Below are 24,581 nucleotides of genomic sequence, written 5' to 3'. Positions count from 1 at the left end.
TATCATACAAAATAAAAAGCACTTTAAATTGGTAAAATTTGGACAATATTTGACTCTCGATTTTAGAAAATCCATCCCTAAGTTCGGTTAAAACTGCTTGAAAAGAGGAAAAAATTGTAGTTTCTTGTCATTTTTTTCCAAACTGAGGCTGGGCTTGTTCCTATCATGTTCTTAATTTTTTGACGAATTTCAGCCTCAATGTTCTTATAAACTGGGTTCTAATAAAAAAAATCGTGTAATAGTTTTAAAAATAGAGTGTAAGAAATACTAAAATTGAACCCGTATTTAAACTTGCTAAAAGTTTGACTACGTTAAGTTGAATCTTTAATTAATCATAATTGCCAACAGCCTTAGCGTGCATTCTTTGGCTTCTAGATTTCGTGTTCAATTTCTCGTCACAAGTTAACCTTTAAATTATTTACTTGACAAATCTGAGAATACTATTGAAACGGGGGTATCAAAGCCAAAGCTTTATAACATAAAATCAGGTGCAATAAGCGTCATGCCAACCCCCTAACTTTCTCAAACGACCAGCATACTTAAGCTCAAAAGTACCATGTATTTGTTCGAAAAACACTAGCTCTTTTTGGAGAAGCACCAAAACATTAGCAAGATGATGAATCTTAAGTTTTTGATTTCTATCCTAGTTGTTACAACTGCTACAGGCGCACAGCAAACACAGCGATGTAAGTTACTTTAATACATTCGAAATGTCTGCTTTATCTGTTCACTTTCGTTTTAAAACGGACACTGCCGATTACTAGTATAAACGTAGCAGAGGTGTCAAAATACCGGCAATGCTTTCAAAGGGCCATTACTTTTGATACAGCCCTTGGGAGGGGGGGTCCGAATAAGCAGGGGGTAGGAAATTTTTAAATTCTAATAAGCGGGGGGATGGAATAAGAGGGGGTAATTTGAAGACAGAATTTTTTTGCTAGCTATTATTTCCATTTATACTGAGAGGGAAAAATCGTCTGAGACGAGAAGTTCGTAAAATGTGATCTGTGGAGGAGATCCTATTTATTGAAACATGAATGGAAAGTACACTCCTCCATAATGCTCATTTTCTAAATTGCTCGTCTCAGATAAATTAATCGTCTCAGTATAAATAGAACTATTTTTGAAATCTACGTAAAATACTGTGTCGATTGACATATAATTTGAAGTCATTTGCAGAGGCGGATCTGGGATTTTTCTGAGGGGGTTCAAAAATCTCTTTTCAAAAAAAATTTTTCGGAACAAACGTTTGGGGCGTAGATTTTGCACCCGCCCTGTTTGGGCGGTGTCACCTTTTTTCCATTCAACATGGGGGACGTTAATGAGCGCCTGCACGTCTGCAGTTCCCATTACCTATGAACTCCAAACATAGGCCTCAGCGGGGGACCATTCAAAAAGTATGTTCGTAAAGTATGCTCGAAAATGGCAAATTTTTGACTCCCCCTCTCCCCTTGTACGCTTTATGTGTACCCCCTCCTCAGCGTATGTACGCTTTTTAGTACACCCCTTAACCAAAGTCGAAATGTGTAACTCTTGTAACAGTAGAATATGTAGGCATCCAATCGTATTTATAACAAAGTCTCAAGAAATTAAAAGAATCTATAAGATGAACAAAAATACCAAAGGAGAAATGAAAAATAACAATCGCAAAAACCATTTTTTGATGTGAAAATATTGCGTTCTTCTCCCAAAAAAGACAGTTTAGGAAAAATTACGAGCGTACGTACTTCTCCTCAAGGACCCCCTCCCCCTCGTACGTTTTTGGGAGTATCCCCCCTCTCGAGCGTACGTACTTTTTGAATGGTCCCATGCGTTGAAAGGAGGGCGGTAGGCCAATTATCTTTTGAGCCGGCTTGAACAGCCAGATGCTGAACGCGTAATAATCGTTTGTGGTGATATTCATATATACATTGGGAAATTCCCTAACTGCAATTGCGCACATCTAGTTTCTTCTTTTCAATCTTATCACACAAAACGTTCATAAAACGCAAATATAGTTAGTATTATATTTCTTATAATTCTTTGGTTTAACCTTTCATTTTAATAAAACAGACACCCAGAGCATGCTCAGAACTGCTTGTTTGGTGTATATTCTTTTATATATTCATGGCTCTTGCAGAAAATGTTTTTGAAAAAGCCATAGATAAAAGAGCAAATAAATGGTTTTGAAGAAAAGTTTGAAGAAAAAATAAGACAATTTATACTATTAAATACTTTACACACTTCAGTTTCATTTCGTGAATATTTAAAACATAGTAAAAAAGCTCGATAATTTATTCTTATAACCATTTTTTATGGAATTTCTTTGTAGCGAATTAATTGGCTGACAATCAAGCAAAAACTTTTCATGTTGAGTACACGTTTTTTTTTATAAGAACAAACTATATAAGAACATAAGGCTTCGATGCCCAAAAATTTAAGAACATTCTAAGAACATTCTAAGGCTTTGGAGACTTAAAAACATGCAATTTCTTAAGAAATTGCATCAAAATGCTAAAAAAATGCTGAAAATAAGAACATTTTAAGAACATTTTTAGGCTTCAAATCCAAAAAACTAAGAACATCCGAAGGCTTCGAAAATTTTTGACGTTCTTATAAAAAAAAAAACGTGTATGTTTACATTATAAAACCAGAAATGGATAATATTTTGAAAACAGTGATCAAGTTAAAAAATAAAGGAGATTATTTATCTAATACATATAATACAAGGGAATACAATAAGATGGAAAAATAAAAGATTGCCAAAAAGTGGAGTACACCATGAGTACTGATATAATGTGTTTTATGTGCAAATAGACTCAAGAAATTCGAGCTCTCAAGTTTGATGTTTTTAAGCATTATTAAAGGTACTAACAGTAATCATCAACAATCTGTAGGAAAGCACTTTTTCAACTTTCACAATTGTATGGAGTGTTGTTTATAATTATTTTGGGTAGAGATTGTTGTTATTTATCATTTCATAAATTCTGCATTCAATCGTACTCTTCTATGCTTACTTGTAGGGGGTGGAAGATGCAGGGGCAGTACTCTCAGAGAAAATTCATAAAATTTGATAAATTAGAGGTCATTACAAAATGCTAATTGGGTGATTTTTTCCAAAAAATTGCAAAATGTCCACCTACAATTAAGCAAAAGAGGGTAATTTTTTCAGAGGTCACCAATGTCTCTTTTTGTATAAAAGTACACCATATTTTCATATGACCACGTAAAAGTAATCTTAGTTTTGTTTTGCAAGTATAAAGTGGTATGAACTCTCTCTTCTTATGACATGACGAAACCAAAAATATTTCCTCGCATCACATTATCTTGAAGCATGCATGAAGGTTCACCTTTCCAGAAATTTCATTCTTCAACCAAATTCAATCAAATTGCTAAAATGTTGTTCCCTAACCTTTCTTCCAGTCTCTGTTATAAAACAAATTTTGTTTTGTTTTTCTATTATTGTTTTCAAAAATAAAGCTAGCTAGCTTTTTTTCCATGTGAAATTCATCAATGTCCAATGATGGGAGAAGAATCTCTCGAAACGTAGCAATGTGAAATTCATCAATGTCCAATGATGGGAGAAGAATCTCTCGAAACGTAGCCAATCGCAAATCTCGTGATCCCTATGTAGCTAGGTAGATTTTTCCCCGTGATATTCCCGATGCCCGATGATGGGAGAAGAGCCAAACGTAAATTTGTGATTATATTCAAGACACGATAAACTTCCACCAAATATTCACAAATAAGTCCTTTCCCATAAATAAATTCCAAACTTCATTTATCAAGCAAAATTGATTTAAGTTTTGTTTTTGTTGGTATGAATGCTTTTCTTCTAAAGATAAACCAAAACAATAATGTTTCCTCAGAATGAAGTCTTTTTCTTTTGTCACTCTTCACCACATCAAACAAAAGCAGATAAAAATTCCATCACACAGAGTCTTTGTCAAAATCATCATACATTGATTGATATTGTTGTGTGATTCTCAAATTTACTGATTAAATTGAACCAAAAATGTCCTCAAAAAGATAAGTAATTGCCTGATTATTACCACTTTTCAGGACTTCAATTCCTTTCTGTAAAACACTGCATTGAACGCTTGCAAAGAAGTGAGGTCGTTTGCCGTACGAATGGCTACTTTTCAAATCATTTCAATATTTTGCCGGCGACGACATGCGGGTAAAAGTTATTTTTGTAGGAGAATCTTTTACGCTCAAAACGGTCGGTCTCGTATTTTCGAGAAATTTCCTTGAACCACCTCAAATTTGCCATTTCACTGGATGCATTTTCTGAACCAGGTTCAAAATCAAAGATTTTCCTAGCACAGAACACAGCTAGATATTAATCCCGCAAAAACTAGTGTATATGTATAAGAATTGCGAAGCGATTCAGGCAAGTCACTCGATTCGCAAGTTGCAAGCAAAATATTTATAGGGTCACTAGAATCGTAAATAAAAACCCTAAATACAACTGCTCAGGTCCAGGAAGACTGTGCCCCTTTAGAGATTTACTCAAACACTTCAGGCGTACAACAAACTTACGACGTTTACTCCTACGAATTTGAGGAAAATTATACAAATTGTTTCACAAATCGTTGGAAAATCAGCAATTTCAAATGAATTTGACTTATATACCCTAAAAATATTTCTTTAATCCATTATGCTCTTCTCTACTCTCTAAGAATATTCAATAAAAAGTTCAAAAATTGTTTTTGCTCAGAAAAGTTTGTCTGCCTTAAGCATTGAGTATTTTTAGTTATTAGTTTTTGTTTTGAACTTGTTTTACTTCCGGTTTCGAATTCCTTGCGTTCGAAATCGAACTTTCGAGTTTCGAATCTTTAATTTCGAACGTTCGAATTATAAAAAGAACATTCGAAAACTTTTTTTCAAAATTGCAATTTTTTGATACACCCCTTAACGAAAGAACTAACATAAACACCCCTGTGTCACATACCCGCTGGAAAACTTGGCAAAAATTTCGTCTCCGGTAGAAAAATCGAAAAATACCCCTTTAGCCTCTTCAAAAAGTTTCCCTTGCAGAGAACCCAGAGGCAACAAAATTAAACAAACTTAAAACATCACCCGGTTTATTGAGACAGGGATGTAAAAGAAGGAGGATTTCAAGACTAGAATTTAATGGAAATAAGTCGACTTATACAATTTCAAAATTCAATAATCGTACGCAGTTAGGAATATCGTATAATTGCATCATAAATTCTGAAAAATTTAACAACGTTCTAAAATTATATTAAAACTATTAGCGCTGTAAAATCCTGAGATGAAAATTATGAAAAACCAGATAAAAAGTAAAGATCTGAGATTTTGAAAGAATTCTTCAACGATACTACTAAGCAAAAACTCTATATTTTACTGGCTGTGTATTTTTTCAAAGTTGGGAAATCTAAAGGCTCTTAATCTTAAGTATGTTGGAGACAAGTATGACAAGTCTTTCACCCTTGAGTTGTTGACAAACAGGAGCAAACTCTTCACATAAAAAAGTTAAAAAAAATCTGTGACTTTTTTCTCGGCTGTATTAATTGTAGCACAAAATTAAAAACAGTTAAAGTGCATCATAAAAATAAGGTCAAGTTTTGTCGATGTATTTTGACATTTTACAAGTCATTAACATTACCATTACCAACAATAAAATCCTTTAAAATACAATCCCATTTCAATGTTCTATTTCCCTGACCACCAATGCGTATTCATAAACAACAAACAACAACCACGGAGTCCATATCATCGAGGGTCGGCCAAGCCAAAATTTAAAAACAACAACAGAGAAACAGTTCTTCTTCCACTCAATAAGAGGAGGAATAAATTCTTCCAGGTTAGCCATATCCAAAATATTTTATCTTTTTCCCATTTCAAAACATACTAAAATTCCAAATTCATGTTGTGCTCTCTAGACTCTACTACCAAGATCCAATCATCTAAGGAATGGTTCTCCCACCATCATAATACAGTTTATTTTCCAGCTTTGAACCTCTTTTTGCAACGAAGCAACAACTCCGTTTAGGCTGCTGTCCTGTTGACGAAACAATAAAAATTCCATCTTCTTTCTTTCTCCAGCTGCTTTCTTCGTTTCTTTTCATCAAGCACCGTTTCTTTTCAATTCAAAGCACCAACGTCTCTTTTCAAAACAACAATGATTTTATTTTTCAAAGACAGAGTCAACATTCGAATTCAGAGTCAACATTCGAATTTGGAAAAGTTCGAAAATCTTTTCCCGAGTCAATGCAACGACTTCTTGAAAAACGAGCGTTTGAACGCTTCCAGCCCGCGCTGATTTTCCAATCTCTTTTTTAAATTTCCTAATTTAAACATTAGAGTGATAATCGAAACAGAAACTCAAGGCAAGATTATCTCCGCAGCATTTTAGATCTGGTATACATCCTCTACACTAAAAACCAATTGTTCCAAATTTACGGAAGCGACGGATAGAAATGTATGAGAAAGTGCCGCCTGATGGATCGAAATGATGTTTTCGGTACCGTAGAAAACGCACATCAATTTTTCCTTGGCGCTCCCCTGGTATATAGAATTTAAAGGTACATGCGCACGATAGCAAAACTGCTTCGCTCATGTATATTCGCTTCGCAAAAAGTCACAACAAAGATTTTTTACAGCGCGGGAAAGCTAGCTACGCCGTACACACATAACCTAAAGATTTTTTAGCGCGGAAAAAGCTAAGTTTGTCGCGCACACCACGGAAACGCACGCCACATGCATACAACCCCTGGTAAAGTAATATCGAGATATGACCAAAAAGAAAAATCAGTTCCGATCAGAAAACTAGATTTCACTTGAAGAAAGGGTCTTTGTTTTTTTTATGTACTAAAAGGGTTGGGGTGGTTCAGCTGAACCATTTGAACCCCCTCAGATCCGCCGCTGATTTGAAGCAAAAGTTAGACCACAGGAGCCTCTGAAAGTCAAACTTGCGATAAAGTCCCGAGAGGTTAAATTTTCGATTTCAGAAAAAAGGGGCTCGGCAGTGAACGTGTTATAAAGTCGTTCGTGCTTTTCATACGGCTGATTTTTACACAAATAGAAATAAATGTCAAACTGCAAATAAAATCTACTAGCTTTTAAAATATAATACCGATTGAAATCAAAGTAGTGGTTGTTATAGAATTACCTCTGGGACTAAATTCGACCTTTGTTTCATAATTATATTTGTAGTGAACTGTGGTACGAAAACAACAATATCAGAAATCGCATTGGTCGTTGATTCCTCTGGAAGTATCGATGCTGAAGAATATAGAAATCTAACAAGGTATGAATTTTTAAGCTTTTGAGAAAAATCTTTTTGCTAAAAAGAATTTGATCTTAACTGAACACCGGGTCTGAATAAAAAATTGCCACAGTCAAGACAAAATCAAGTTTTGTAGCATAATCGACAATTTGATGCTAAAATCCCATACGAATTCTCGGAATTCGCAAATAGAGTGTCTTTAAAGAATTAATGTCTTTCGTTGTAAATTTCAAGATTTTGACTATCCACAAAGTTCTGATTCGCCAAGTTTGTACTTGAAAGTATTTAAAAAATATTCCAATACTGTAATTATAGTAGCTGTTCTTAGTAAAAAGCAACATGAAAAAATAAGTAGATAATGAATGATCAAATGAAGATATTTACTCGAGGCACTGAAATCCTCTCATCAAAACATTTTTTTTTAATTCTTAGTTTCGCTAAAACCATTGTCCAAAGAGTGACAATCAGCAGTAATGGAAGTCATATGTCATATACCAGTTTCTCAACAAACGCATATATCGAAATCTCCTGCGATCAATTTACCACAACTGCTGGATTCGTTGGTGAAATCGATCAGATAGACCGTGGCAGACATGATGATTTTACCAACATCCAAGATGGTTTGATCAAAGGTGACCAATCACTGCAACAGAACGGATGTGGAGACAGGAAAGACGCCAAACAATTCGTGATTCTGATGACTGATGGAAAAGCTAACCGTGGTGATAGTGAGACCGCCCATATAGAGAAGGGCGAGGCAATTCGAAAACGTGGCGTTGAGATATTCGCCCTTGGAATTGGAAATTCAGTTGATATGAAGAATTTGGAATTGATTGCTGGTGATTCAGCGCATACACACAAAGTGGATGATTTCAAGAGTTTGTTGGATGATGGAGTTCTACAGAAAGTGATTTCTATTGCCTGTCCACCTGAGACTGATGGAAGAACGACCCCAACAACAACGACCACCCCTACAACGACAACGACCACTCCTACAACGACAACGACCACCCCTACGACGACAACAACAACTACCCCAACCACCACAACGACGACGACCAACTCAACAACAACAACGACCACCCCTACAACGACAACAACAACGACTACCCCAACAACAACGACGACAACGACCACCCCTTCGACAACAACAACGACTACGACCACTCAAGTTCCACTTTGCAAATGTGAAATGGACACTAACATGCTACCGTGCAAAATGTCAAATATGAACTATCAAGGTATGTTTAAATCAAAATATGCGTAAGGGTGCGTTAAGTCGAATATAAATAGTCGTTTTTGAGGGGACTGGGACTACAGTATGACTAGTGTATATAGAACAAAGGGAACAAGGAAGTGTACTAATTGTCTTGAATATGGTAACACCTTTTAATTTTGAAAGTCTCTTGATAGGGATGCAAAATATATATCATAAGAAATATCATAGCCTATATACGGACCCATATACCTTATCGGGGATAACTTCGTCGGGGAAAAGTGACGAAATTTTGGACAAGTGACGAATATTTTCCCCGACGAAAATTTTCCCCGGCCTTAATGCGTTTACCAACTACCAGCAAGTGACAAATTTTTCCCCGACGAAAATTTTCCCCGACGAGGTTTTCCCCGATAAGGTAAGCTATGGAAATACACAATCCCAAAATTTGTATAAGTTGTAAACTGGTACTAGTCTTTGTTTTAGATCAATGTACTACAACAAAATTACAGATGAAATCAATGTATCTACAAGAGCGTTTGAACAACCTTACAAGTATGATTTCTTCCTTCAACAACTGCAAGCAATATCTCTCAGACGTCATTCTTAATACTGGAACAAAGAGTGATGTAGCTAGAGCCTTACCAAACTATGAGGAGTGTGTCTTAAATTTGGATTGCAAACTGGCTCAATGGAAGGCCCATGCACACTTGAAGAAAACAGTCGTGGACGAGAAATTGAAATTAAGTCAAAACCAAATGTGGTGGACTGAAAAGTTTCGTGAGTATTTTTTTGTTGACTTTCCCGCCAACTACTTTAAATTGAAAATTTTTTCGGAATTTCGCAATACCTGTATTTGTATTGGGCTCTTCCAGAAAATAACCGTGCATGGGGGGTGGAGGATATAGTGTCCAGGGGGTAGTGAAAAATATGCTGTCCGGGGGGGGGGTCAAAAGTAATGATGTTCGGGGGTAAATTTCAAAAAAATGTTATATCCTCCACCCCGTATTCAATTTTTTTCTATTGTAGACTTCCCTTAAACTTTTCGTTGATATTAATGAGTGTCGTTAACTAAGAACAAAAAAATTAAATATCCTGAAGCTTGAATTCCAACAAAGTTGACTAAATTTGAGTTGACTAAAACACCCCCGTTTCACAGACCCGGAAAATTTGGCCAAGATTTCATCCTGGTGGAAAAAAGACTTTTTCTACAATTTCGGCCCCACTGGGAAATTGACTTTACTTTTATCCACCATTTAGGCCATTTAAAATTCAATGGAAAAAATGCACTCCAAGACCATGATGATCAATTGGGTTTTTCCACTGGATTTTTTGAGCTGGGAACAAAAGAACTAATGGCATTTTATAGAAATTTTCATCCCCACTGTGGGAAAGAGTCACACCTGGACTGTGAGACAGGTGTGTAGTAAATGATAGCTTTCCAAAGTCGAGCATTAAGCTAGACGATCCTATCGTCTACACAAGATCACTAAAAAAGGGAATAGTTTAGGAGAGGCGTGATAAATTCGGGTGGGGTAAGCAGTGGCGGAAATGTTTACAGTGTTCTGCTCCAAAACTCTACTGCCACTTTTTTCCCTTAAACCGCCCTTACGCCCTAACTCTTTCCCGCGTTTACTGACTTTTAAACGGACGATAGCATCGTCTAGCATTAAGCATGAAACTTTAAAGTAAATTCTATTTTTCAGTTAAAGGTGACTACTGATACAATGGAGGTATGTGACGAAGGTCGAGTTACCCACGAGATGCTTCATTGAAGGAGATGCAGGAGTTGCATCATAGCATATTACTACAACAAACCATGTGAAAATAATATACAAACATTCTAAAGCTTATTCTATGATTTTATCCTTTTTTTATTATTCACTTATATTGTAAGATTTTTTACTTTTGATACCTAGTCACTCATACACTATATACTTTTACTGTATTTCTACGTTGAAAATATTATTTGTTCAGCACTCAGCAAAAATCTTCTTTTTTTCTCACTGACTGGTAAATATAGAACATAATAAACACAGCAAGGAAAAAACCAACGAGTGACAAAATGACTCCATTCTTGACTACAAGAACATAAGGCTTCGATGGCCAAAATGTTAGAAATAAGTTAAGAACCTCACATGCTCTAAAACACCCAACTTCTAAAGCAAAAAGGACAAAATCACTCACAAAATGATGAAAATAAGAACATTTTTAAGCTTAAAAATATAGTAATTCAGAACATCCAAAATATTCAAAAATGTTTGATATTCTTCTAAAACACCCATGGAAACCATAACAGAAAACAGTGAAAAATGAAAAATAAAGCACAAAAGTTACCGCAAGGAAAATGAAGAAAAGCCAAGAATACAATGAAAAACCCAACCTGACTCCATTAAAAGAAAGAGGGTGACGTGACAGACGGGATCTAAGAAGCCTTGACGTCATTTTCACACAGCCTCCATGAAATGGCGGTATCCACGGATGGCTATTCATTAATTAACACATGTGTCTGAAAAATTGCTTCTTATACCTGGAGGTGGAGTGACAAAAAAACTTTTTAAGGAATGACATTCAAAACATGTTTTTTTTAAGAACATCCAAAATCTTTTAAGCCTGCCGATGTTCTTAAATTTGAGTATTCAAAGAATGATCTTAAAGTGTTCTTATTTTCATTATGTTGAGAGTATTTTTGTGCATCTTCCGTCCGTAAAGCCTCAAAATGTTATCAACTTGTTCGTAATTTTTTGTCATCGAAGCTCTATGTTCTCGTATTGCTCTTAGGAAAAAACGTGTATTGTCATGAAAGTTGGGAGCGAAAAACGTTACTCAATGCTTCAAGGGGGTTTGAAGGGGTTCGAAATACCGTTTTCCCGTCAAAATATTTGCTGAATCCCGAAATCCCGAAAATTGAAAAAATAATGACACCGTCACACCGGCTTGTACAGGGCAAAACGTACCTAAATACCGTCACCGTCTGATTTTAAAATACCGTTTTCCCGTCTCTTTTTTCGTCAAATCCCGTAATACCGTACTAAAAAGGGCCAATCCCGTCACACCGTAAAAGTACAACCCCCCCTTCAAGGCAGATAAAGTAAAAGCATTTTTCTGGAATAGTGTTCTTATAAAGTTCAGAAAAGATATTGTTCTCCATCATGGAGGATAAGAATACCTTAGACGGTTATTCTCGTTATGCTATTTTATAATTAGCAACATTTGTGTGTAATGACATTTAATTGCAAAGTGAAGTAATTACATTAACAACATTGTAATCGAAGGGAAGGCAGCATCAAGATGTGATATCTGGTGCAACCCTTCTTCCTTTGAAATAAGTTTCTTTTTATGCCTTTCATTTATAAGAAAAACGCTTTTGAATGTTGAGAGGATCATTCTACAATTTTCCTTCAATTTCATTCGGCTGTCCTGTAAAGTTATTGCTCGGATTTAAAAAGAATATTTGATTGAAAGTTCTGGGGCCTGAAGTCAAGTAAGGCTTTAAGTAAACTCATTGGGCCTGGTGATAACAAATTTGATCGGAAGTTCTGACTTGATTTTGATTAACTTTTGATTCTTATAAGAAATACTGTATATTTTAAAGATGACATAAATGATTAAGAAAACGAAAAACAAAAAAGAAGCAAAGCAAAACATCCTTACATATCATCATTCTTTCACACGCTGGTGGCAATTTTCTTTGGTCAACAAAACAAAATTTTTCGTCACTACAAAATAATTCACGACCAAAAATAACATCCGCTAATTCTTTTTCGATATATAGAAATGTAACGGGTGTTCTAAGTCTCCTCATCCTGGGTACCTATTCAGTATGATTCCTTTGAACAAAAGAAGAAAAGGAAAAGGTTTGGCAGTGGAAAATTCATATAAAACCTTCTTGAACTAGGACCATGAAGAACATTTATCATTTCAAAAACTTGCTTAACTGAGAGAGAAGAAGTGTATTTTGAAAATGAAGTTATTGGCATCTTTGGGATTTGTCCTGCTCATTGCAGCTCTTCAAGCAGGTATGCATGGTTAATAAATGAACTCATTCGAAAAAAAACTTGACCCCAGAGATATTTTTGTTCTCCTGACTAAAACAATGTGATAAGTGTTTCTCCTCGGTGTCTCGTCGATACTAGTACCTCGACCAAAAGCCAAATATTTCATTTTCACCACGCAAAAAGCGATGGTCGATATTTAAATTAGTAGAGAGAATAATAATAAGGCATTTAAAATGTCTTTTTGGGGGAAGGCATTCATAACGAAGTTATGACTTAGTTTATGACTAGTTTATCAAGTAAGTTATCAGAGATCGGCAACCTTGTAAGCACTTCGATTCTCTCTAAAATCACATGATCTCGAGATACAGACAACTCTCTCTCTAATCCGACCCTTAATAGTTCGAATCTTTATGTAATTCGAAGTGAAACATTGGTTCCCACAGTCAGAAGGTAGTGTTAAATTCTCTATTTAATTCAAATATTTCCTAAGGCGAAAGGATTTCTTGGTCCCTTGAAGATCGAATTAGAGAGTCAACTACGATGATTTAATAAGAAGTCTAATTGATTCTTTGTATACTAATTACCTAGATGCTGCTGAAAAATGTCAGTCAGAGGTGGTGGTCACCTTAGATTTATCAGATACAATCACCATAGAAGAATTGAAGCAAGTTAAAAACTTTGTCAAAAATGTCGGTAAAGAACTCTCCAAAAATAAAGATAACCGAGTTGGAGTGGCCTCTTTTGCTGAGACAGCAAAATCTGAAGCTGAATGTTCACAAGGTACAATCAGATATGATCAATTCTCATCACAAGTCAATGCAATCCAAAAATATGGTGAATTTACCAATATTGAGGCTGGTTTATTGAAAGCTGAAGCTATGTTAGATCGCGCAGGATGCTCCTTGAGTCGACCGGGACGTCATATCATCCTCTTGGTTTCTGATGGTAATGGCAACTATGGTTATGAATCTTCATTAATGCGAGAAGCTGAAAGAATCAGAAATAAAGGGATCAAAATTTTCTCACTTGGTATCCAGAACCAACATTACCGCGAAGGTGTCTTGACTCGAATCTCTGGTCATTCTGAATACGTCAAACCAGTTGCTGGTTTTGAATCTTTGAAAGATATCGACTTCCGACAAATCATCGACAAAATCTCATGTTTTGCCAACGTTGTCAAACCAACAGCAAAAATAACCACAACTACTCCTAAACCAACAACAACGACAACCGACGAGCCAACGACAACCACCGACTATTACACAACAACTACCGAAGAACCAACGACAACCACCGACTATTACACAACAACCACCGAGGAGCCAACGACAACCACCGAAGAAATAACGACAACGACCGAAGAGCCAACAACAACCACCGAATACTACACAACAACGACCGAGGAACCAACGACAACGACCGAAGAAATAACGACAACAACCGAGGAACCAACGACCACCGACTATTACACGACAACCACCGAACCAATCACGACTACCGAAGAAATCACAACAACAACAACAAAGAAACCCATGCCAGTACCAAAAAGTAGGAAATGCATTTATGTTTTCACTCACGCAACACGTCTTTATCTACAACATAAGTTAAACGTAGGCAATCACCTGTTTCAATAATTTCCTCCACTTAGATTTCACAACCTAGATTTTAATTTCTTAATTCCAAATTTTTATTATTTCTAGCATGCGATTGTGTTATTCCAAAAGACTTCATGCCATGCTTAACCTGGACCAAAGCTGATATCTTGACCAACTTCGAGGGTAAGTCTTCTTTCCACAACCCATCATTTTATTAAATCCTTCTTACATGCCTCATTTTAATGTGACGCTCCTACCACACTCTTTACTTCGGTGCAAACCTTTTTCTACAGCCCTTTGTATCTTTTTATTGAAGTTGTTCCACTTACATTCCCTTACACTTTCACATTGGTGTAAAACCATCCATATCCCTTATATATTGTGCAAAACCAATTCCTCATCCTTAACATCGGTTGGTGTTTATGTCTTTTTAAATCCTTTATATTGGTGAAAAACTCTGACCACATGCCTTATTACCTTGGAGTAAAACCTTCTCTACCTAACTTACATTGGTCTAAAACCCTCTCTTCGTCCGTTACGTTGGATTGGTGTAAATTTCTTTCCACACCCTTTACATTGGTGTAAATCTCTTTCCACATTCCTTACATTGTTGTAAAACCCTCTCTTAAATTCCTTCTTTGGATACAAAACCATTTCATAACCCCTTACATTGGTGTAAATTTATTTCCACACCCTTTACATTCGTTACAGGTGACTGTGTTGTTGACAAGTTTAAGAAAGCTTTGGAATACATCAACCACCGTGCAATGGCCATCGTCGGCAAATTGCTTGCATTCAGACAATGTCAAAAACACATTCAAGATCACATCATCACCACCTCCATCAAACAATTCGGTTCAGGACTTCCTAGTTCACCAATCATTGACAAGTCTTCAGTATTGCAGAGATTGTTCTTAAAAGAATCACAATGTGAATTTAACATTCGTGGTCGTTTGATGCAATGGAAATTACAATTGATGACTGTCAGACAAATGATTGAACATGAAATCTTGTTCCAACAAAATGGATTCTTCAGTGCTTTTGACTGTAAGTAGACTAATAGATTGGGCTATGCCAGAAAATATCCGTACATGGGGGGGGGCTTGGGTTGAGGATATATTGTCCGGGAGGTAGCGAAAAATCATCAAAATTTGCTTGTCCGTAAGGTAAATTTGCTCTGTCCGGGGGGTCAACTGATGCTTGTCCGGGGGGTAAAACCTGTTGTCCGGGGGAGGGCAAAAGTTACTTTGTCCAGGCGGTAAATCACTGATAATTGTTATATCCTCCATCTCCCCATATTCAAATTTTTTCTGGAAAAGCCCATTTTTAGTTAGAATTATCAAGATTGCAAGCGTTGGACTCCCTTTGATTCATATTTGGAATAGGCAAGCGCTCGTTGTGAACTGGTCCGAAACGTAATGTATTTGTGCCATTTTTCAGGTCTCCCTTTATCAAAACTAATCATCCATGTCTATCAAACAGAAAGGGTGTCTTTAATAGATTGCACTATCAATGAATGAATTACGTAACAACTATGATAAATTGAACATAAGCTTTATGATGAAGAAAGGAGGTGCGCTTTAATGCTCACACGGTAGAACAAAGAAAAGTATTTCGTAAAACATATTTTTGCTTTGTTTTGAAAATGCTATGTAAGCAAATGATAGGTAAGTTAAATGTAGAATTTGTCCTTTAACGGGTTCAGGAAATCAATTTTTTTCTTTTCTTTTCAGCCGTTCCATCTGGTAAAGTGAACACTGGTGCATTGTTGAAGAAAATGATGATGATGAAGAAAAAATAAATTACCAAAAAAATGAAAATGAAACTTTTTGAAAAGTCACGATGTCTAATTTATTAATTAGTTATTATTATGAATGAAGACTAAAGAAATTGTTATAAAATCTTATTAATTTATCAACACAAAACAAAAATTATTTTTTATATGCATTTTATACTTTTACTTGCATTAATTTTTTTGAAAAAATAAAATTTTATTTATTTGTAATTTAAAAAAAATATTTCTGTTAGATGAGATTCTTAGTTCATGAAAAATAAAGATCTTGCAATAGAATTCAGAATTTACTCATTATTTAAGATGATATGATATAAGTGATTCGAATCAAACAAGTTCACAAACTCAGAACATATTCTACACCCCCTTCTCACAGAACCACTGGGACCCTTTCCCACTGGAAAAATTGGCCAGAATATCGTCCCCGGTGGAAAATTATACTCCAATCTTTGTCCCCATTGGAAATAATAAAATAAACCAATCCTCACAACAAAATATCATGCTCTTTTTCTCATCCCTCCTGAATTTTCTGACTTGAAAAAAAAAAGAATTTGAATCTTCGATCATAAAAATTATAGGAATATCAATCGAGTTTCAGTCCGTTATTTTTACCCCCGCTGGCTGAAAAAATCCTACCGGGTCTGTGAGAAGGGGGTGTCTAACACTAGCTAAATTCAGGAAAGATCATCAAACACTGCAGATAACTACAAAGAAAGACCTTCCGAAATTCTGCATACCGTAGTTATCGAAAGTGATTTAAAAAGCATACTAGCTGAAATGTCTCCACAGATTCGATGGATAAAATAAATGAATGGGATTTCGGACAGGACATGATATGATGAAATATCTACCATGCTTATGGAAGAAAGTCATTTGTTATCTAGAAGAAATTCTACGGCACCTCTTATTTGACAGATGATTCCAAGTGACTGTTTGATTGATTGATTTAGTTCTTCCTAATGCAAACTATGACACAGATAATCTCTAACTTGGCGGGAGTCTAAACAAAAAGGGTATAGACCTATATTAAAGAATCGAAGAAAATTTTATGTAAAATTTGAAATATCGCACTGGCTTACTTGTGTGAACTAAAACTCCAAATTAAATGACTTTCAGCTTAAGATAATACTGGAGATTTTGACATTGTCACGTCACGTTAATTTCAAACAAGATTATCATCTTTATTTATTTAACTGTAGTTTCGAATGAATTTCAAATGTGTGCCAAAAAGAACCATCAACGACTTTTTAGAGACGGCTGAAAAATTAACGCAACATTTCATGACCTTGCATTTCCTATTTTCTTTTATAAAAAGTTGAGGCTTTACATCTAGCGAAAACATAAGAACAAATTCAGACAATATTGACTAAATAAGAAGGATTTCAGAAATTACTTATTCTACATCTCTTTTAGTTCTGAAGTGAAGAAAATAGGCGTATACGAAAACAACTTTTACAGTCTCAAAATTTCAAAAAAATAAGAATATTAGTCCCAGCCAAAGTTTGATGTTATTTATAAAAAAGTGTATAAAAAATTTTGAGAATTTTACAGACCGACAGAAAGAACTCAATGTACCCGAGGGCGGGGATGTTAACATTTAATCACAGGATTAGTTTAAGCGAGAAGTATTAAAGGTCTTGCTGAAGAATGGAGAAAATAAAAATGAAGAATCGAAAAAACAACAAAATTCAAAGTAATTAATTGAAATTCCTGAAAATATTATGATTAATGACTTTAATAAATGAAATTTGTCCTTGATGATAAATGATTCACGTTTGAAAACCATGTGCTTGCATTGAAATGTAAAGCATGGACCAGGAAGGTGGGTGTTTCATACAGATCTGGCAAACTTGCCAAGTAAATAATTAGGGAGTCGGGAATAATATAAATAGGGCTGGTCCTTGATCAAAAAAAATTAAGAAGTGCAGATACTGGAAAGCCATAAAGGAACACGTTTGCAAAATATGGTATAAAAGAAGACAAGAAAGAAGAATATTCAGGAATTAAGGTAAGTGGTACTGATGTTTGTTCTTAAAGGCCAGGAACCCACCAGGAAAAACCAGCCAACACTTCATTTAACATTATTTCCCAGTGTTGGATTTAAATATTGGAAAAACGTTTAAGGCCAGTGCAAACTGGTCCAACATTTTATCCATTCGAATGTTTGATGAAATGTTGGACCGGTTTGTTCAAATGTAAAATTTTCCAAAAGAAATGCAAATTAAAAAAGAAAAAAGAAGAAAAAAACGTGTTAACTGAAATTTGTTTGCCATCGAACATTTGATCCAGCATTTGTGGCAAGATCAAAGACTCTTAAAGTCTTAATATTCGAAAGCTAAACGTTTTTCGTTTTTCATTTTCATCCAACAGTTCATCGAACATTGAAAAATAATGATGGATGAAATGTTGGACCTGGTTTGCCCCGGCATCAACATTGCGTCCAGAATAAAGACAGTTTTCTGGAAGCTTTTAAGTAAAGTTATCTTGGTTGGGTTCGAACCCACAACCTTCATTTCCAGGTCCTTATAAATTGGATTTACACGCGCACAGAATATTCCGCTATAAATAAGGGTTCAAGGTGTACCCGGTTCCGCAATTCCGCTAATTTTTTCCGAATTTCCGTCAAACCGTCTAAAAACAGACCGAAATTCCACCACCGCAAATTCCTTTGAAATTCAGGATTTTTGTCAAAAATTCCGCGAATTTCGAATTTTTTTGGCCATTCCGAAATTCCAGAAACCATTTTGCAAAATTTCGTTTCTCCGCACTAAAATTGTCCACCTTTCCGTCTCCGTCAGAGGGCCTATCCTAATTTGCGAAATTCAGTGTAAATGTTCGTCAAATTCCGTCAACCGTTCGAAAAAAGGGCCGATCCCGCTCCTCCGCCAACCACCCCCCCCCCCCCCCCCCCCAATAAAGACAAAGCAACCAATACTATATAGTTCAACTAATTAGCAATTAGTAAATAGCAGTAAAATAATCAAGTGGAAAATATTTACTAAATTAAGTACAAAACACCCACTTTATTTTGGTGTTTCGTTGCAGCATTCGAAAATTCAATAATTATCAATCAATGAAAAACTAATTGGCATCAATAGAAAGTATTCCGGACGTTTAAATGAGAAATTAGCTTTGTAATTATATGACCTGTGGTTTCTATAGGTTTATAAAAAACAGTCTTGGGTGAGGAGTGTAGTTAATGAATGAACGTTGGAAAACAGGATCAAGCCAATGACTGTTTCAGCAAAACATCTATTCTAATATGATTTTTCTCTCATAATTGGGCATTGTCCTCCACATTGCCCCATGATGGGAGAAGAGCCTCTCGAAACGTAGTCAAACGTAACATCTATTTTACCAAAAAATTGGCCTTTTATCACAATTTCCTACCCTTACAGTGCAGTTCAGTGCAGTTTTTTAATTTTCTACCCTTACAGTGCACAAGCCGAACTATGAAAAACCTACCCTTAAGGGCCGAACGTCTGGTAGGTCATTTACCTTGACTGGAAGATTGGAAGATTCTTAAAAAAACCGAATTAAAAAATGTTATTTTCTCATTCTAAGCCTCAGCATGTTTCTTGGATGTTTCTTAGTTTTTAGGCATTCTGAGCCTCATGTTTCTTAAAAGTGTGTTTCTTAAAAAAAAAAAACGCGTACGTCGTTTCACATGGTGGGGGGATATGAATAATCAGATTGCTATGTTTCTCACGTCAAGACTGGTTGTTGATTGTCGCCAATAGAAAACATACAAACATTAGTAACTGCGATGACGATACATTGGTTGAAAATACACGACGTAATGTTTTCTACGGGAACACTCCGTTGTTTCCAGTAGTGGCAAATTTTGTGCATTTTTTCTCTATTTCAAACTTCTTAAATTTGCCACTACTGGCGAAAACCCGAATGTTTCCGTAGAAAACATTACATCAATAATATCCGAAAACCCTTCACCAACTTTAGTTAAATTTTCTCATTAATGGAATCGAGATAAAGCTGTTATTCAAACGATCGACTCGATTTATATTTTCTTTTTTTTAGTGAACCGAAAAATAGATTGAGATCATTTATTGAAATGTGGCAAATTCAAATCTTGGCAATCTTCGCGATGGGTAAGTCAATACTAATTTTAATTTCTCAGAAATTTATACATACGAGACTTCAATTTTTACCAGAATCTTGTATCAGATACTTGCTTTGGAGTGACACAACATTTAATACTTTAAAGTTTAACTAGCTTGGCGTCCTGAGTCGCCATGTTGAATAACTTCCTAATTTCAAAAACTTTTTAATAGTGAAGGCTTGTTTATTTAAAATATGGAAAAGATCCTCCTACTCTCAGGTTCCAAATATACGACCCCCCCCAGCTGTCAAAGACCTTATTTTTGGGTTTTCAGAAGTACAATTTCAAACCCCCCGGCAATTAGGTCACCCCCCCCCCGTTTATTTAAATCTCGAAAAATTTTCAACCCCCGTTTATTTGGAATCTAAGAGTACATGAGTTAGAACAACATATTAGAATAATTAAATTAAAGTACAGTGGTGTTTCTTTTACTCGAACACGCACGGGGATAACACATATTTGTTAGAGTTAAGGAAATTTCGGGTTTTATAATCGGGATTATAAGGTATTGTTAATTGAAGGGACAAAAAAACTAAAAACTTGTTCGAGTTAAGGAGAAATTTCACTTATAGAGGTTCGAGTTAAAGAGACAAAACTTGCGTTTTTCAATAGCCATCAATCCATCATTTGGAGTGAAACCAGGAGAATTCAACAAAATCATCGAGCGATACGATGAATGTAGACCAGAAAATTATAACGAATTCAACGAAACATGGCGATTTCATGAAAGAGAGACTTTTAGATTTGTAAAGGAAGATGATACCAAGATTACTGCGGGATGGTACCGGTTTACGATTGGCTCTTTCCGTATGTTGGAACAAACGGAACTATTCCAAGATGTCTTAAGAAACAGGGTAAGTAAATACGTATAACATTGAGTCTCAATTTTCGGGACAAGCTGGAGTTTTTACAAGCTCTCGTTTGATTTGGTTGGTCGTTAACCTGTAATAAAACAATTTTGTTACTTTTTCTAAAGAACGCGTCATCTCTATTATTCCAAATGACCAATTAGTGAAGTATCTTATAAATACTCCAGCTCATCCCCAATTTTCAGCCAAAATATAACAACAAATGAAGAACAAACGAGGCTCATTATGCTAAAATGACCAAAGAACATAAGAAATTAAAGCTATTTAATGATGATTTAATGATAATGATGATTACACTATGAGCATCATTTTTAGGAACGGCTTAAGAACATCAGCTAAGCCAAGGTTTATTAGTTAAAAAAATCCTTAACGCTTGGAGAGAAAAGTGATCATTGAGTCTAGATAGACTTGATTATAATGTAATTAGAACAAATAAAATTCCCGTTTTAGTTTGAATTAGCGAGGTTCAACTTAGCCTATCTCTATCCCAACACGCGATTGCGGTGTCGAGGAAAAAGCCGTGATCGTCTGGTACAGACAAGGTTCAACTATTTGTACTGAAGATTGATTTCTTTCTTCGTAGGAGACCTTCAAACCGAGCGGTGCACGTCAATTCCAATCTTTTGAATTTTCACCCTTTCCACCGAGGTTATTTCAAGGAACAACACCTTTGTATGTGTTGGATACTAAACATCCTGACATCCCTGGAGGTAAGTTGACGGTAACCTTGTTTATTCAAACTTCCAACATGGAAATTAAATGAAATTTTAAGAAAGAAGTCAATGAGGCTCAAAAATGCCTAAAAATAAGAATAATTTAAGACCAACCATCAGCCTGAAATGGCTGAATTTTTGGCAAATTAAGGGTCAAAACGGTAAAAATAACTTGAAGTTAGAACAGGAAAAGAACAATTTGAGGCTAAAAGTATCAAAAAATAAGAACAGCCTTCACAAATATTTGCTGACTCTTATAAAAAAATAAGTTCCACATCAGAGACATGCATGTCAACAAAACACAACTGATAAGCTTTAATATCAATATTCTCATTTAACTTTTTTTATGCAGAGTCTATAGAAAGCACCTCATCAGAGTGTTATTATCGTACTGTTCTGAACGTCTTTGGACCAAGTCAAGGTATCACCAGACAATGCAAGAGAGATGAGCCTGAAAGACGATTTTGTACATTTTATCATTTTTGTGTTGAAGAAAAAGTCAACATCACTGTTCGACATTGTGGATCACATTATGTCTACAAGCTGAAACCTGTCCGTATTTTACAAAGGAATAGGTTTTTTGAGATTCCCAAAAGTGGATTATATTGTGGAACAAAGAACGAAACAATCCCTGAGCCTAGAGGTAAATCAATCGTGAATTTTCTCTTAAAATTTTTTTAAATTTTCCGTAACACACTAAACAGTTGACGCTCTCTAATCCGATGTTCTATATCTGACGTTCTATCATTCGATAATATTGAGAGCTACTGCCAACAAGAAACACTTATAAACGATGCTCTACCTTTTGATAAGCTCCCTTATTCGGTGAAAATCCAATTCCCCTTAACCCTTTGAGTGCCAGGGTCCTTTTTTCTAAGTTTTTTTTTAAAAATTGCTAGTTCAAACTTTAAGGGCTTATATCTTCTGATCTAGAATGAATTAGAAGCTCGTATATAGCTCGTTGGATAGCTTAGAGTCTCCTCTTTCTTTTGGGCGCCTTCGGCGCCGCCCGATTTAGGAAGGGCGTGGTGGGCGGCGGCCAAGGGGGGGGGTAGGTTAGGGGATTAAAGCAGTCAGGCCCGCTGCGCGGACCTGACTGAACTGATGGAAAGGTGCCCAGTGGTAAAACTTCAAATCGACTCACTAGAAGACAGAATAAAGTAAAACAGGGCCAAATTTGGAGGTTCTTGGATCACTCGTTGACCAAAAATAGTCAAAAAACGGTCAGAATCTCAAAAAAGTGAATTTTTGTCAATTTTTTGCATTTTTTTGACTTTTTCGCTTAAAATCTCGCTGGAAAGACTCACTTTTGAATTTTTTTTTGCTTGACCATAAAGGACAATCTAATTCCTACGAGTTCGACCAAAAATAACGATTTCTAAATCAAACTGGGCATTACAGGAGGGCTTCGCCCTCCTATATAGCCCATGTCGTATATATATACGACATCGGCACTTAAAGGGTTAAAAATCAAATTAGAGAGCGTTAACTGTTAGGATTATAACTTAAGTTTAACTCAAATCTCTCAGTAATTTCAGTTAAAGTATCGGTCCCTCAATTAAAAGGTCTTGCTTTAGCGACTATCCAAAATTTGAATTCTTCATTTTTGCCGATTCTTTGGCATCCCCCTTGAAGATTAAAACACAGAGAGAAATCTCACAAATTTTCGCCTGGGTTTTGAGTTGGAGCCAGCCCAAAAAGAAAAGAGCAGATTCAATTTAACACAGTACTATTCTTTATAGCGCCTTGTATTTGCCAAGTCAAGAAGGACGTCCAAGAAATCCTTGATCAAACCAAGTGCCAAGTTGATTACGAAGGTATTTACTGACATTATCTACTTTAATGGGATAAATTTTCATGGTATTAAGTTTCGCGAATTTGGGTGTCATCCGTGAAATTAAGTCCCGATGGAAATTTGGAAAGGTTTAATCCGCAAAATTTTTTAAACAAAACTCAAAAAATGTCAAATTAACTACTGGCAGCAAAGAAGCACTAATAAAGCGCATTTCAACAACCAATATGTAAAATCTGGCAGTAAAAAGACATAAAATCATGAAAATATTGTCTCCCGATAATGCCTTCCACGAAATTAAATCCCCGCGAAAATTTATCCCATTAAAGTAAGTAAAACCTATTTCTCGATATTTTAAGGAAAGTTTTCTCAGAAAGTGTCTTCGCACAAGCAAACCTCTTATTAGGTAAAAAATATTAAATTCAAGAAAAACTGCTATTACCATAGTAGGGGGGAAATTTGTTCGTTTTTTTGAGGTCGCTCGATTATTTTGGTCAAAGCACTTGTTATACATTTTTGGAAAGGTAAGGGGTAGGGGAATCAAAATTTCAATGTTTCCAATTTTTTTTCGGACACTTTGGTGTGATTTTCGGACAAATATGACGGTCTCAGGCAAAAATCATAGGGTCAAAAATTAATGAAAATTTTAGCTTGAGAAAACGGAGACCTGTTGTATATTTGTGGAAAGCTCTCAAAAAATTAAGATTAGAGATATATTGCAAGTATAGGTGATTTCTGTACCTAACTCGAGATATTAACCCTTGAAAACCGTGTTTTTCAGCCAGAAACAGCTTTTTTGTCCAGTTTTTGCGCTTTTTGAAGCTCATATCTCGAGTTAGGTACTGAAATCACCTATACTTGCAATATATCTCTAATCTTAATTTTTTGAGAGCTTTCCAAAAATGTACAACAGGTCTCCGTTTTCTCAAGCTAAAAGTTTCATTAAATTTTGACCCTATGATTTTTGCCTGAGACCGTCATATTTGTCCAAAAATCACACCAAAGTGTCCGAAAAAAAATTGGAAACATTGAAATTCGGACTCCTCTATAGTTGTACTTTCCAAAAATGTATAACAAGTGCTTTGACTAAAAAAATCGAGCGATTTTACAAATTTCCCCCTACTATATGACATTTATCTGGAGAGACAGGGGCGGGAATTTTTCACCGGGGAGCTCCACTGGTAAAATGAAACAGGGATGTGGCAAGTTGGCTTCCAATAGAAAAAATAATGATATGAACATATGTTTTGTTTAC

General features: G+C 35.6%; 2 protein-coding genes and 1 long non-coding RNA gene across 3 annotated transcripts; all 3 read left to right on the top strand.

Moving 5' to 3' along the window:
* Positions 1–568: 568 nt before the first annotated feature.
* Positions 569–10,426, top strand: LOC136820722 (uncharacterized). Its single transcript, XM_067076944.1, has 5 exons — positions 569–686; positions 7,159–7,252; positions 7,664–8,472; positions 8,934–9,227; positions 10,154–10,426. The coding sequence occupies exons 1-5, from the start codon at positions 614–616 to the stop codon at positions 10,168–10,170; spliced, it is 1,287 nt and encodes a 428-aa protein (XP_066933045.1). The 5' UTR covers positions 569–613; the 3' UTR covers positions 10,171–10,426.
* A 1,925-nt stretch (positions 10,427–12,351) lies between these two features.
* LOC136820698 (uncharacterized) lies at positions 12,352–16,109 on the top strand. The gene is made up of 5 exons (XM_067076904.1): positions 12,352–12,466; positions 13,034–13,993; positions 14,146–14,223; positions 14,752–15,087; positions 15,774–16,109. The coding sequence occupies exons 1-5, from the start codon at positions 12,412–12,414 to the stop codon at positions 15,839–15,841; spliced, it is 1,497 nt and encodes a 498-aa protein (XP_066933005.1). The 5' UTR covers positions 12,352–12,411; the 3' UTR covers positions 15,842–16,109.
* Positions 16,110–21,409: 5,300 nt separating this feature from the next.
* Positions 21,410–23,305, top strand: LOC136820689 (uncharacterized). The gene is made up of 3 exons (XR_010848629.1): positions 21,410–21,531; positions 21,887–22,177; positions 23,277–23,305. It is a non-coding gene; the product is annotated as an uncharacterized lncRNA (long non-coding RNA).
* Positions 23,306–24,581: the final 1,276 nt, after the last annotated feature.

This window comes from Clytia hemisphaerica, unplaced genomic scaffold (genome assembly GCF_902728285.1).
Source record: "Clytia hemisphaerica strain Z4C2 unplaced genomic scaffold, Clytia hemisphaerica genome assembly, whole genome shotgun sequence".
Taxonomy (NCBI): domain Eukaryota; kingdom Metazoa; phylum Cnidaria; class Hydrozoa; order Leptothecata; family Clytiidae; genus Clytia; species Clytia hemisphaerica.
This window is presented reverse-complemented; position numbering and strand designations above follow the sequence as displayed.

What these genes read in the sequence shown, in the direction of transcription:
- LOC136820698 (XM_067076904.1), top strand. Translation starts at nt 12,412, where the DNA reads ATGAAGTTATTGGCATCTTTGGGATTTGTCCTGCTCATTGCAGCTCTT. An exon ending in CATTGCAGCTCTTCAAGCAG is followed by an intron (nt 12,467 to 13,033) that starts GTATGCATGGTT and finishes CTAATTACCTAG; the next exon opens with ATGCTGCTGAAAAATGTCAG. An exon ending in TATCTTGACCAACTTCGAGG is followed by an intron (nt 14,224 to 14,751) that starts GTAAGTCTTCTT and finishes CATTCGTTACAG; the next exon opens with GTGACTGTGTTGTTGACAAG.
- LOC136820722 (XM_067076944.1), top strand. Translation starts at nt 614, where the DNA reads ATGATGAATCTTAAGTTTTTGATTTCTATCCTAGTTGTTACAACTGCT. An exon ending in CGCACAGCAAACACAGCGAT is followed by an intron (nt 687 to 7,158) that starts GTAAGTTACTTT and finishes TTATATTTGTAG; the next exon opens with TGAACTGTGGTACGAAAACA. An exon ending in GTCAAATATGAACTATCAAG is followed by an intron (nt 8,473 to 8,933) that starts GTATGTTTAAAT and finishes TCTTTGTTTTAG; the next exon opens with ATCAATGTACTACAACAAAA.